This window comes from Amaranthus tricolor, chromosome 9 (assembly GCF_026212465.1).
Source record: "Amaranthus tricolor cultivar Red isolate AtriRed21 chromosome 9, ASM2621246v1, whole genome shotgun sequence".
In the NCBI taxonomy this organism is placed as follows: domain Eukaryota; kingdom Viridiplantae; phylum Streptophyta; class Magnoliopsida; order Caryophyllales; family Amaranthaceae; genus Amaranthus; species Amaranthus tricolor.
Genome location: NC_080055.1, coordinates 24,847,332 through 24,861,638, shown reverse-complemented (window position 1 = coordinate 24,861,638; position 14,307 = coordinate 24,847,332). Strand labels below are relative to the sequence as shown.

Below are 14,307 nucleotides of genomic sequence, written 5' to 3'. Positions count from 1 at the left end.
ATTTCAATTTGGCCCATTAAACACCTCTACTAATAAGAAGTAATATATTGTTCATTATCTCAAAATCACAAGTTATCCTAGAGTTTTTCTTTTAACTGTTATAACAAGAGTTCGTTTTTCATTACTCACTAACTTAATTTCATCTCTCTCCTTATATGAGGATTATCTAGACTAGAATAAATTTAAAAAGTCAAAAATAAAATAAACAAAAAAAACTATTAAAAGTAGGTAGGAATTCTAATTGTGCAATTGTTAGTAAACAACTATGTACATGTTATATGTCTGGTGCTAAATTTATTAAGGTGGCATTATGATTGGGTGACTTCAAGAGTATACAGTTGAGTGTGAACAAGAAGTACCTAATATATACAGTATACTTCACTGCAAGGTTTAATTAAACGATTTAAAATTCTTGCAGAATATTTTAAAATGCTAATTAATATCTTAATCAACTAGCTTGCAAACACAAACAATAACAAAAGCACCCTTATATTTCTTAGGTTCCTTTGAATTTTGGGGACAATTTTTATTTTTGTCCGTTTTAGCTTAAAAAAATTTTCATTTAAAAAAGTATTCACTACGGGTTTTTTTATGTTTATCCATATTTTTTTTTATTTTTTTATCACTTTTAGTTTTATTCACACAATTTAATGATCTCTAAACTCTACTATTTTCTTAATACTCATTCCATTGATGGCTTTTACAATGTATAATCATCATCTACATACCTAATCGTTGATTTATAATGGTTATAATTCATTAAAAAAAAATTTTAAAAAAAAAACTCAAATATAATTTCTAAAAGCCTTTAAGGGTGTTTTGAACAAATAATTCTTTCAACAATGAAAGAATAAAAGCACACTCAACAAAAAATCAATGTTTATTACAAATAATACTTGAGATTGTTCTAGTTTCTTTTATTTTATTAACTAATTAAACAATATATTAAAAAAACCTCACCATGTCTAAGAACAAACTCCAAGCTCAAAGTTTTCAACTTTAATGGAAATCACTATGTACTTTAAGAGAAACTCTAGGCTCTCAACCTCTCTTTCCCTTGGATTAGTCCACTCTACATATGTTTAAATTTGATTCACGGACCTTATATAGTATCTAAAACATTAGAATAAACCCTAGCCCAAAGCCCAAACATGCCAACAAGTTTAAGCCAAATCAAAAATCGCAAAATTAGGCCTACACCAGGGCACTCAAACAAGCACTCACTTCAGTAGCCTTTTACGACCTGTTGTCTTGCCTCGTTCAAGACACCCCTTGCTTAACTCCTCGCCTTGTTCAAGGCACACTTTGTGTACCTCCTTATTTTATCCAAGGCACTTTTTATCTTATTCCAGAAACTTCAAAAATCTCTCTTGCTTCATCCAAACCTTCAACCAAGGTTCTAAATATCAAAAACTCAAGCCCTATTACACAACCCCCATGATCCTCCATAGCGCATGCATGCTATGATGTGAGCAACAAAGCGATCAAACTCACCTTCATGCATAGGTGATTTGGAACTTACACTAACATCCCGTAAAATTTTAAGCGAAAAAAACAAGACTTTAGGCAATAGCATAAATGCAAAACTAAAACTACTCGAGTGACTCGGATATTACTATTTACATACATCATTCACGATCAAAGAAATGTAACATAGAACAGAAGCAACCGTGGATACAACTGATTACATGGATTAAGAGAATACAATGCTTTAAAGACATGAAACACAGCTTAGCAGATCAGAAAAAGAAAACAAATGCCTATAATGTGAGCCAATCTAAAGTCATCCATCCAGCTCTCGTTATCTCCGGTCTGTGCTTCCCTCTACCATCAACAAAGCCGTCTGTGTGTGTTAGCAGTTGTTTATATAAATTCAATTGTTAACCCAATATTAGATCTACAGACGTGTTGTCAGCCTAATTGTGGCGGTTAAGCTGCATTTTATGCGTCCTCAAGCTACAATCTTTCACCTGTTTCGAGAAGTATATATATTTTACAAGAAACATCAGAAACTACTTTAGAATTTACGGCCCGTTTCGTAGGTGGTGTAAATGGTGGTAATGTGAATGAAAAACTAGTGTAATTTTGGTTGAAAAATCTCTTGGTTACCTTGATGGTCATGCTTGTTCAACTTCAATCATCTCATTTTCTATATAAAATTCATTCCAAGGCAATTACCATTGGGAGAGGTGGTATTAGGTGGTAATGGAAATTTGTAACCAAAAAAAAATTTTTTTGATCAAAGTTTCATTACCATGAGAATGATATGGAACTTTTGATCAAATTTTACACTATAAATCATTTTCATGATTACCATTTAGTACCACTAACCAAACCGGCCGCTAGAGTACTCGAGTTGCGTTTAAGTATATGTCAAAGTGTCTGACTCAACTATTTCTAATGATTTTGATGAAAAAAATGAAGTGTCGTACCCGTGCTAGATTGTTAGAGATAGGACACGGGTACACGAGGTGAAATGAAGAGGTTCGATAGAGCCTATCATAAATACTATAAAGTCAAGTTTCAAGATTGAACCTGCAAGGCGTCTAACGAGGACAAAACTTCTTTGCACTTTTCTAGCATGATCCTTTCCTTAGAAGCAACTTTTGATAGCTCGGCCACCAAGGAATTTACCTCCTCTACCTACAAATACACACAAGATTTTCTATCTTTTAGACGAATACCGGGAGAAAGAATTGTTATAGAAAATGATGTTCAGTGCAATAGAATTTCTCTTGTATAGAGTATATAGCATATCATGGTGTTTCAACTGTTAGCTCAAGCGTTTTGTGTAGATGGTCACTTGATATGATATCAAAAGCCAAAACGACAAAAAAGTTATAGGTTCGAATCTAATACATTCCATTTCAAGTGAAAAATTTAGTGTCAGGTATGAATAGGGTTGTCTTGCATCCACATTTCTGGCCAAAGGCTCTAGTGTGAGGGGCGTGATTCGTGATAGACTATACTCCTTCTGTCTCTTTGAGTTTGCACTATATGACTCAAAAAACTCTCGCATATTTGAGTCATTTGATGCAAACTCAAAAGGACACGAGGAGTATAATATAGACTATACTCCCTATGTCTCTTTGAATTTGCACAATATGACTCAAAAAGCTGCCGTACATTTGAGCCATATGATGCAAACTCAAAATGACAGAGGGCGTAGAACATATTATGGGGCTTCGAGCATTAGCTTAATCTTTTGCCACCGCACTTGACCCTCTTGCAATCTCACGACAAAATTGAATTTTCTTTACCACTATTTCCCAACACATGAACCTATGAACAGATTTAGAGTGGAGCCATTACCTTTGCCGAAAGAGAGTATGTCGAAGTCGCCATGGAGTGCATCACATCAACAGCTGATGCAACAGCTTCCTTCACTCTCTGAATATCCGCCTGTTAAGCACCATAAGCAAATGGATCAATACAAAACTATATCATCCAATCCTGGACTTAGAAGTATTATATCAATCGATTACATACAGTTGCTCCCCCAACTACTGGAAGACGGAGAGTGCTAGCTTTCAATGCTTCAATAGCTCCTTGCATGGAACTGGAGTGATCTTTATCAAGACGGGACCACTCTTCCAAATATGCAATCTACAAACGAAATAATGTAAATCAATCAGTTGTCCAATCTCAAAATCAACATCAGAAAAAATTAACCACAATAATACCATGTAGATGTTGCTTCTTAAACACATATTTCATTAACTCACTGTCATTAAGTGGCTCCCACCTCGGCTTACACCAAAGCATAAGTTTGAAGACAGATTAATACAACCCTACCTTTGTACAAACAAAGAGGTTGTTCACGATTGACCCTCGATAGTAAACATTAACAAGCCATTTTACTACAGTGCATTACAATCCAAAAATAATTGTGTATAAATATTTGACTTCCATCGAAATATCAAAAATGTCGAAAACTAACATCTTACATACATATTCACAAAATCCCATGTTCACAAAATCCAATAGGATAAATAGTAAATTTAACATTACTGGTAGACCTCTCAATTTGATCCAACCCAAAAATCTGACCATGACACTATCTACTTGATCTATCTTTCTGAAATTTGGTAACCATAAGAGTTCACATTGCTATTTTAGAGTTACCCGGTAAAATTTGGGTCAATATTTCAATACTAAGAAGAAAGCTTTTTTACCCACTATTATAACTTATTTTCAAATGTTAAAAAAAATTAACATGAAAATTTAAATGTTTTTCCATGATTTCCACCAGATCGGTAAAGAGCTAATTAGTCAATTCCTCATACGCAAGGGATTCCTTTATTTTATGTATAGCAATAACAAGATGACAAAGAAAATAAATCCTATGTGCAAAACCCGGGAGAGAAAAAATAGATGAACTTCAAAAACTTTCACAATGCAAGAATCAATCGGTCAAGGATATTAAACTTACTTGTCCTCGGAGGATGGAGCTTAGCTTAAGCTTTTGCCTCAGTAGCTGTAATTGTGTTCTTTTATATCTAACAGAATCACGTAGAGCAGTTATTGTTATCCACGCATTCCACATATTCTTCTGCAAGATCCAAATATATCTATTAATGTAATGGAATGGAAGTATGAAACTTTCAACATAATTAAACAGAAATCATTTTATGGTAATCAATAATCTTGCAAAGCAGTATCCAAGAAATGATAAAAATAAATCCAAGCAAACAAAAAAACTGCTATATGTAATCAGTAAAATCCATATGGAAGATTTTCATCACAGTTCAAATAAACCATTTTCCACACGTCGGTGTTCAGGATTAAAGTTTAATCTTTTAAGATCGAAAAGGGAGGTTCCACATATACAACAACAAAATCAACGTGAGAGATCGTTGATATCAACATTCACATTTTAGGCGGCCCGATTTAATACAATCCTCCATTTTTTAATTGTTACACTTTTTCCCTTCATGTGAGACGTTTTTGAGAGTATAATAATTAAAAACGGAGGATAGTACTATCTACTACTAAAAAATATATCATTCACATATATTCTCCTCCATTCATTTCTATCTATTATCATATTGTCACAAGTTTAATAAGATAATTGGAAAAAAAAAACATGGAAGTGTTTTATGATGCATTCCAAGAAAAAACTAGGTATACTTGAAATGCCACAAACCTTTATCATAAATTTCTGAACTTGTGAACAGTGTCAAATTTTGAAGCGACTCTAACTTTTGGATGATGCACCAGAAAACATTTCGACAAAAAAGGCACTTAACTAAGCCTTGCCAAAAAATATATGGATAAGGCTTGGTTCTAAAAGGTGCAAGGTGCACCAAGCCACAAAAGGGTGTTGGAGCCTAAGTGCAACGAGCTTCCAGCAGATGAGGCATATGTTTTTGCTCAAAAGCTTAAAAAACAATTTTAAAGCATATTTGATACTCCAAACAATATGAGATTAATATTATGGTTGCATAAAAGATCTACAACATTTGTTATCATTGTTCAATGAGATATTAGTAAAAAGGTAAAAAAAAAAAAAACAATTTTGAAGCAGATTTGTTATCATTGCACTCAGAGAGAAACCCGCTTACATTAAGGACTCCAAGCAATTCTTTATTTTCCTTTGTTTATTTCTCTCTCTTCAAAAACGAGAAAACTTTCCCTTTTTTTTTCTTTCTCCCACTAAGACAATCATGTTTTTGTCTAATTGTTCTATGAGATATTAGTAAAAAGGTTTATTGATAAAGAAAACCAAAAGTGCCATAGGCTAAAAAAGCATATAAAGCGTGAAGCCGTGGACCTTACGTATCTCATTGAGCCCAGACTAAGAGAAGAACCAAATGACAAGATTTTATCATGAAAGAAAGTAGAAGTCAAGGCAGCCTACAGAAACTAGCATAGTTCAAGTCAATTTGAAAACTCTGCTTGCAAACATATATTATGCAACTAATACTACAATATTTTGATTCCTTGTGAAGAAATCCTCTCCAAAGGACGGCAATTGTTTGATGCATGCGAACATACTGCATTTCTTAACATTACATATGTATGACCCTTCTAAAATGCACAACCAAGGAAATCCTCTCCACCAAAAACCAAGAAAAAAGAAGCATGTTATTTATAAGAAAGCTTCTGTATTTTCATCAAGCTTGAGTTGGGATGTGTGAGAATTCTCATCGAACTTACAAGACCTAAGCCCAACTAGAATAATCCAGGTTATAACACATTTTACAATGTAAGACAATTGGCATTCATTGTCATTTGGCATTTGAAGACAATCCCAACTTATAAGACAATTGGCCGTATCATAGTTATGTAAACACATGTTATAGAACGAAGGGGTTTATTCTACTAGCATCTTTAAGAAGCTACAAATATGAATAGGGTGCCGTGCCCGATCATCTAGCTCACTATGAGACTAGTACACCTAATTTTAACTGGGTATAGAAATTAGCAAGGAAAGATATCTTCCTTCTCTTGTTTTAACGAGAGAGAGAAATGCATAACTTATTTAGATCCAACCCTAAACATCTGATAATTAGAACTTGTTTATTTGCAAGTAAACTTGTCTATACCTATGTTCACTTTATCTAATTCTCTTAAATTTACAATAAAAAGTTGTGCAAATGAATTGCTAGTTATGAAAAAGCTTCACATTGTTAGTAACATAGTGCAAAAATGCGGTAATGGCTGCTATCGCGATAACAGATCGGTGATATGGTAACAAGAGTGGTGCAGTTACCATAACTCCAAATATCAGCCGAAAGCATGACATATCCTCAAAACGGCCCGAATCACATATTTTTTACACCTTTACAACACGTGAAATGCCAATTAGGTTTTTTTAAAACCTTTAAAATGAAGGCGATGCGATGCGACCTTGTTCTAACATTATGGTGAGTATTTAGTAATACTTTCAACATTTCACGCTTTATTATTCTTAATTTACACACCAGTATCAACTATCAACTCAATACAATAACATTTCGAGTCCAACCTAGCTATAGTTATTAGCTTTCCATATGCATGCAACACCCTTAACTTATTTCCAAGTTCCAAGTACTTAGTAGTGGATATATATAATGAAATCATTGAACTGGATGGACCGAAAAGAAACTATAGGAAAAAGTGCCCATAATTACCTAATGAGTTCAATTTCACATAGAACACCTTGTTTACATTTTTCTTTATTTAAATAATCACCTAATAAAAATTTTAATTGAAATATGGTGCTATTAATTGTCACCAAACTCAAGCCAACTTTTCAGCCCGTCAAAACCACCTAACAAAAGCATACCTATCACTCTTGTCTATACCCCTAAACTATTTCTACGCGTCAAATGTCAAATTTGTATACAAGAGATTACTCTTTCTTTAAAACACCACTAGTTTTAGGCTTGGCCGCTTGGGTGACAAGATAAAAGAGCACGCAAACTAGCCTCATAGGTGTCAATGTAGAGGTGTTCCAATATTTCAATTGAGTAGGCATCAACTTCCAAGTGGGAGATGTGCCGCTAATGGGATGACAACACTAGCAAACCCAACTATTACCCTCATTAAAAAATTCAATTTTATAGACTCCTAAATATTTGACAATGGAAACATATGAACTTCAATTTCTATGTTCCTCCTATCGAGTTCCACAATCCACAATGACTATCACATCATTGACTTATAGGAAAAAAGTCGTCTTCAATAAAAATCAGCCAAATCATACGTCATTTCTATCATTGCTCTTAAATTGGCTTCAGAAGTATCATCACACTTTCTAGAAAGCTCAATAGCCAATGACGTCCAAATGATCATAAACCATCACAGAAAAAAAAATCAATTGAATAACTGTTCAGAGATGGAAACATGACAATGCGGAAAAAATTGTAGAACAATCAAAATCTGCATTATAGCATGTTTTCACCTCAAAATATGTGCGACAGATACCGAATGATTAAATTAGCAGTGGCGGATTTGATCAAAACCAAAATACTTCCCCTTTCCCTTTCGCATCAACGAACTCTATAAAGATGGTATGGGTACACTGGTACAGTTCTTCCCATGCAGTGAAGGCAGAGTGGTCACAGATATGCAATGCACTACACATCTACTCAACATGTGAAAAGTGACATATCCAGAAACTTTATCAACTTGATAAGCTAATCAGATATAAGTTCTTAAATACAAATAAAACCTTGGTCACATCAGATAAACAACAAAGATAAGTGCAAATGTGAAACAAAGAATTCACAGATAACAGTAATATACCTCAGCATTTCGCCTTTGCACCGACAAAGAAGCATCTGCTCTAGCATTTACAAACCTCCATTGCAAGTGTCTGTTATAAAGAAGTCTCAACTGGTGGGCATCAACAATTTCATTTTCCCCAACTTTACCTCTTCGAACATCAACAGCAAAGCTTAGAACAGATGGTGTATCCCAAGGACTACTACCATAGGCACTACCAATCGAACTTCTTACCCTGGATGGGCTAAGTCCTCGCATCGGAGATGATGCTGAGGTGTTGAAAACCTTACTAGGTGAGGCGGCCCTAATAGCTCCCCGAATAGGTGATGACATAGCCCTTGGAGATGACATAGGCCCATCACTGAACTTTCTTGACTGGCTCAACTTGGGAGGAGTAACAAACTTCGATGTAGGACTCGATGACAACCCGAGTCCAGGATCCTGTAGTCGCCTTAACCGCATATTCGTCTCTTGCCAAAACCTAGCAGAGACCACAATGCCATGGGGTAAACTACGCCCATGAGCCCCACCATGAATTTCATGTGCTCCAGAGGTGCTACCAGAAGAAACACTATCAGTATCCGAAGCTGTAAGATCAGAAGGAACCGATGAATCATTCATCGAATTTGCATCCAACCCACCTCTAATCCCATTCAAAACATCACCATTATCAGATTCAAGATTCAACATCCCATCAAAGGAAACCCTTCTACTATCATCAAGCAATGACTCCTTTAAACCCCTACCCACAACACTAGATCCAAGAAACTGCTTACCCTCGTCGTTAGAACAATCTAAACTCCTAGACAACATATTTAATTGCCGGGTTCTAGCAGGCCATCGATGCTGATCTCTGGGCTTCGAATTCAAACTCGAGTTCACATTCGAATACTCAATCTGATCACCACCTCCCCCATCAACCTTCCCCCTTAAAGGGGTACTTTTCCTCCTCTCAGGAGTACCTCCTTTTCTAACATTACTACTATTATTACAACCACCCTGATTCACAGCCTTTGTTTTACTAATAGGAAGAGAAAATGATTCACCTTGGAAAGAGACAGATAAACGCCTAGTTGAGGTAACAAGTAGTTTAGTGGCAGCTGAAATTTCACCACCATTTCCCACAACTGTGGTAGGTTTAGGTGTCCCAGATCTTCTTCTATCAACAGATTGAGACCTTTTAGAAGTATCTAAACTTCTCCCATTATTCCTACTTACTACGGGAGAGGGAAATCTTCTAGAAATTGATGAACTAGAAGTTGAATTAGTACTATCATTTGTAATTGTACTAGTTGTTGTGCTATTATTCAAACTAGAATTAGAATTAGAATTAGAAGAAGAAGACATTGACATATACCTTGAAGGAACTTCCCTTCCTCTAATTCTCCTTTGCGAATTAACATAACCTCCATTTCCTCTCTCTGAACGCAACAATGGTGGTCTTGTACTTGATGGGTCTTGTAAAACAGCCATGTATTAACCATCAAAAACACATAAATCCCATCTCACATTGCAAAATTGGAATGCTTAAACCATCAAATCTCCAAAACCCAGAAAAATTTAAGATACCCAGATGAAGATTGAAGCAGATTTAGCATTCCAAGGCCATAAAACAGCTTTTCAATTACAGAAAACAGTAATTTGTGGGAATGAAAGTAACAAGAAAATGGGTATTTCACTAATACTACTACAAGAGAAGATTCGACAGTTGTTGGTTAATTGCAGGGGAGAAAAATGGATTAAAAAAGTGAGAAGAGTGCAGTGAAGAAAGAGTGAGGTCGGTGAAGAAGAAAGAGAAAGAAGACATAAAAAGGGAATACAGAATTCAGTCAAGTTTTTTGTTTGGGTTTTGTCTATCTTTGGAGAGACGTTACGTTAATCAATTTTTTTTTATCAAAATTAATGTTACTTTATCCTCCCATTAGTTTTAATAGGTACACTTTACACTTGCAACATTATAAAATGATCCATTATTTATTTATCAATGTGATTAATTTTTAATTTTTTAGTTAAAAAAATTAAATTGGATCTTATTTGATTCAATTCAATGAAAAGATTATTAATATTAATTTTTTATAATTTTTTATTATACATAATTAGAGATATTTAGATTGGTGCATTAAAGTATCTGAAAAGTCAAATGTTACAAGTATTTGAAATGAAGAAAGTACTTACTATATTTGACTTTTTGCGCAACTCATTGCGTTATTTTGATCGTTTATATTTTGATCATTGCGATTAAACGATTTAACTAGAATCCTAATTGACTATATTTTCCCTTACACATTAGCCGCAATATATAAAATAATTGAATGATCATAATATCAATGACCGTAATGTGACGAGTATTTCAAAATAGATGAAGTATTAAACAATGTTATTGTCAATTAATTTTATTTTGCAATTTTTCGAATTCGTGTAATGAAAAACTTTGAGCTTTAGAAAATAGTTGATAATTATAGCTAATTTGAGTGATTAATTTAACTGGCTAATCATGTCAACTAAATAAATATTGGGTACATGAAAATTAATAGTACATCAATTAAAAAGAAAAGGGTTATAATCAGATATTTTTGGAGTATTATGACGTGAAGTATAATAAAGCTTGTATTTGTTTCTTGAGTTTATTGAAAAGGACGTGCATCATTGTGGATACATTTCTATTACTCCTATTACATATACTAGTTATAGTAGCATCCAATTGGTCTATACTAAAATAGTGTAAATCAGGTTCACATAAGAGCTTTTTCGGCTATTATACTTATTAAAATTTGGAACTCTAATTCTTCATCTCTTTGTTTGGACTAAAAGTCGAGTGCACCTAGCGAACTAAAAAATCGGACTAAATGATCACTAGATAAACGTTTCCAAAATGGGTCATAACGGATCAAATCTAAAATTGACTCGGACCCACTGGAACTATTTAAAAATTTAACTCATTTTGATCCAACATTAAACCGACTAACAGCTCTAATTGTAATAGAATAACAGATTTAATGCTCTTATTATGTGCTCTAAACCTAGATGCATAAGCCCAAAATATTCAGCTTAATTGTCAATTTCTAAATAACTTTAAGGTATATGTTTGTAGTAATAAAATAGTACTAGTATACATATATTTTTTTAATTTAAAGTTATATAAAAATATATTGGTAACTCTTTTTATCATAGTACTGATTATATTTGATTTTTTATATAATTTTATGTTTTATTTTAATAATTTATATTTTAAATGATAAAGATGATTAAATAATTCAAATAAGATCTTGTTTAACTGCTCGTAGTATTAGTTGTAGCCTATACCTGTAATAATATATGTAAGCTTAAATAGTCTTAGCAAATATTTTAAAGCGGACGCCCCCTTTAATTATTTTTATGAGAGATTTTTTATCAAAATAAGGCGAACTTTAAAACTAGACTAATGACTAATATAACAATAATAACAGAATGATCACATGTATAAAGTAGAAGCAATGATTATAAAAAAAAAATACTTTGGTAAGAAGGAAACTAATAAATTAAAAAAAGGTTGGAAAAGAAAAGAAAAGAAAAAAGAAATATTATGACAATGACAGTCCATCCTTAACAACTAACTTATCAAATCAAATTGGTTAAAGCTTGGCTTGCAATTGTAATTAAAAAGGCTACACCACCTTATTATTATTCTTATTATTAATTAACTTTAACTAATTATTTTAATTAAACCATCAAGATTCTATGTCACATCACTTATTTTATCTCCATTATTCTAACATTTGTTTATTCTACATTCTCAAATTAAACGGTTTTACGGTGACATTATTTATATTGGACTAATATATATTTACTGTCTTGAATAATTACTTATAGTTTTAAAGTAATGATTTTTTATAGTCAATCTTAAAGTGATAAATTATAGAAATGGATTAATTTTATAGGTTCATCTCATGATGTGACGGTCTATAAGCTTAATTGTTTATTTAATTATTTTATTAGTTTGCTAACCTTTTTTAATGGAGAATCATTGCCACGTTTTTCCTGTTGATCACTTATTATTGGATCTTAACCGTAAGCACTTTGGGTGTTTTTAATGGTTGGAGACGTTACGTATGTATGAAGCAATTAAACATTAGGTCTTTGAATTAATTATGAAAACTAAGTCTTGTTTTTTTTAGCCCTCTTCTTTCATCATCTTAGCCTAAATAGAATAAAATGTATTGCTGTTATGACATTTTTGTTTGTATTAAAATTTTTTATGGGTGGATTACTAGTCAGGCTCGTATAATAAAACATGAAAATTTTCTGAAAAAAGTTTTAAGTTTGGACTAACTAAAATGACGTTAAAGCTGAGTGGGCAGGCGAACTATATAAGAAAATATCCACCGAAAAGCTTATTCTCCCATTTATTTTGCAATAGATTATTGGGGTGTTTGGTTCTTAGCTTTTTGGTTGGCTTTTGGCTTGTTGGTTGGTCAAACAGTCAAAAAAAGTATGTGGTAAATGGTTTTGAAAGCAACTAAAAAGCTAACTTTTAAGCCAAAATGAAAAAGCTGCTCTAATAAACAATAAACAATCAATACTCAAATTTATCAAACATCTCCAAAAACAGCTAGTTTTTTCAGCTAACTTAAAAGCCAATAAAAACAGCCAACATTTTCAGCTGGTTAAATAAGCCAGTTAAAAAAACCAACAGCCAACAACCAACAACCAACAACCAATTACCAAAAACACCCCTGACTGAACTTTTTGCTCTTAAATTATACTTCTATTTATAAAGTGTAGATTTTTTGTTTGGTCTTTTAACATATATTAGTAAATTTTTATTTTTAGTCCTAGAAGTTTATGATATCGTACAAATGCTCATAAAAGCCGTTTATTTATATTATTATCCTATAAATATTAGGGAAAAAATGTGAGCAAATCACATTTTAAAGTCAACAATATTAGTCTTTTCGTTGTAAGTTGTAATTAAAAATATAGGTATATACTTAAATATAAAAAAAATCGTCTTCCCGCTAAAAAAAGCAGATGATAACAAATAAAATAAGCAAGTTATTTTAAAATTTTAGGCATGTGGGTGAGTTTTTTGAGGCAAGCTCCTTAAGCTACTCGTCCAAATTCTTTCATAAGCACTTTTAATTTGCATAATTTATGTTAGAAAATTAAATTCAAGAAACAAGCTAATTATATTATAGAATGATTAATATGTCAAATTGACAATTATAAGTAACAACTAATATAACTTATTAGTAAGGTGAATATCTCACATATTCCGTTATAAAATCGTTTTAAAAGAGTGACAATTTTAATTTATGGATTGGAAGTCGTGTACAATGGTCATTTAAATTACATAAATTATTGTAAAAGACAATCTATCCAACAGACGCATTAGATTGATTAAATTATGATATTATTGGGTGACATCAAGAAATGACTTTATAAAAAGTCATGGACTTTTCTATAACAAACCCATTAAGTATAAAATTGTTAATTTTTGGAAAATTCTTAATAATAAACCAATTTTGATGTAGATCCATTTAAAATAAATTTTAATATTGTTTGTTTTCAAATAAAATCACCTCGTAGGTATGTTTACTAAAAATAAAGGCACTTATAATTTGTAAGTATCTTCAAAGTTTCGTTGTAGGTTAAACAAATAGAAATATGTTATATTTGAGTTTATATCGGTAGAAAGATTTATTTAAAAATAAAATATAGTTGAGTTTATTGTCACCAGAAGGAGCAAAAACTGATTTATTTTTAACAAACTTCTCCTAAAGTTTTTAAATTTATCCCTAAGGCTAGAACAAGGTTAGTTCTTGTATAATTTGTCCATGAATTGTTTAAAATAGTTGACTAATCCCTTATTAATTTGATTAAATTGTTTAAAATAGTAGTAGTTGTGATGTTGTTATTATTTATCTAATCCTACTAACTCATTACATATGTGAATGGAAATAGTAGCTACGGTGATCAATCAATCTTTGTAATCTTGTTAAGATTTAAGAATAACCAAAAATAATAGGAGTAATTGAAACTAATGCCTCAACATGTATTTATAATTGTACTTTTCGATTCAAGGTCGTTGAGACTTAGGAGCCTGGAGGAGTCAAGATT

General features: G+C 32.4%; 1 protein-coding gene across 1 annotated transcript; it reads right to left on the bottom strand.

The window, feature by feature from the left end:
* Positions 1-1,561: 1,561 nt before the first annotated feature.
* Positions 1,562-10,058, bottom strand: LOC130824346 (QWRF motif-containing protein 2-like). The gene is made up of 6 exons (XM_057689316.1): positions 8,233-10,058; positions 4,433-4,552; positions 3,490-3,606; positions 3,313-3,402; positions 2,536-2,643; positions 1,562-1,970 (listed from the first exon to the last, which is right to left on the bottom strand). The coding sequence occupies exons 1-6, from the start codon at positions 9,682-9,684 to the stop codon at positions 1,917-1,919; spliced, it is 1,941 nt and encodes a 646-aa protein (XP_057545299.1). The 5' UTR covers positions 9,685-10,058; the 3' UTR covers positions 1,562-1,916.
* Positions 10,059-14,307: the final 4,249 nt, after the last annotated feature.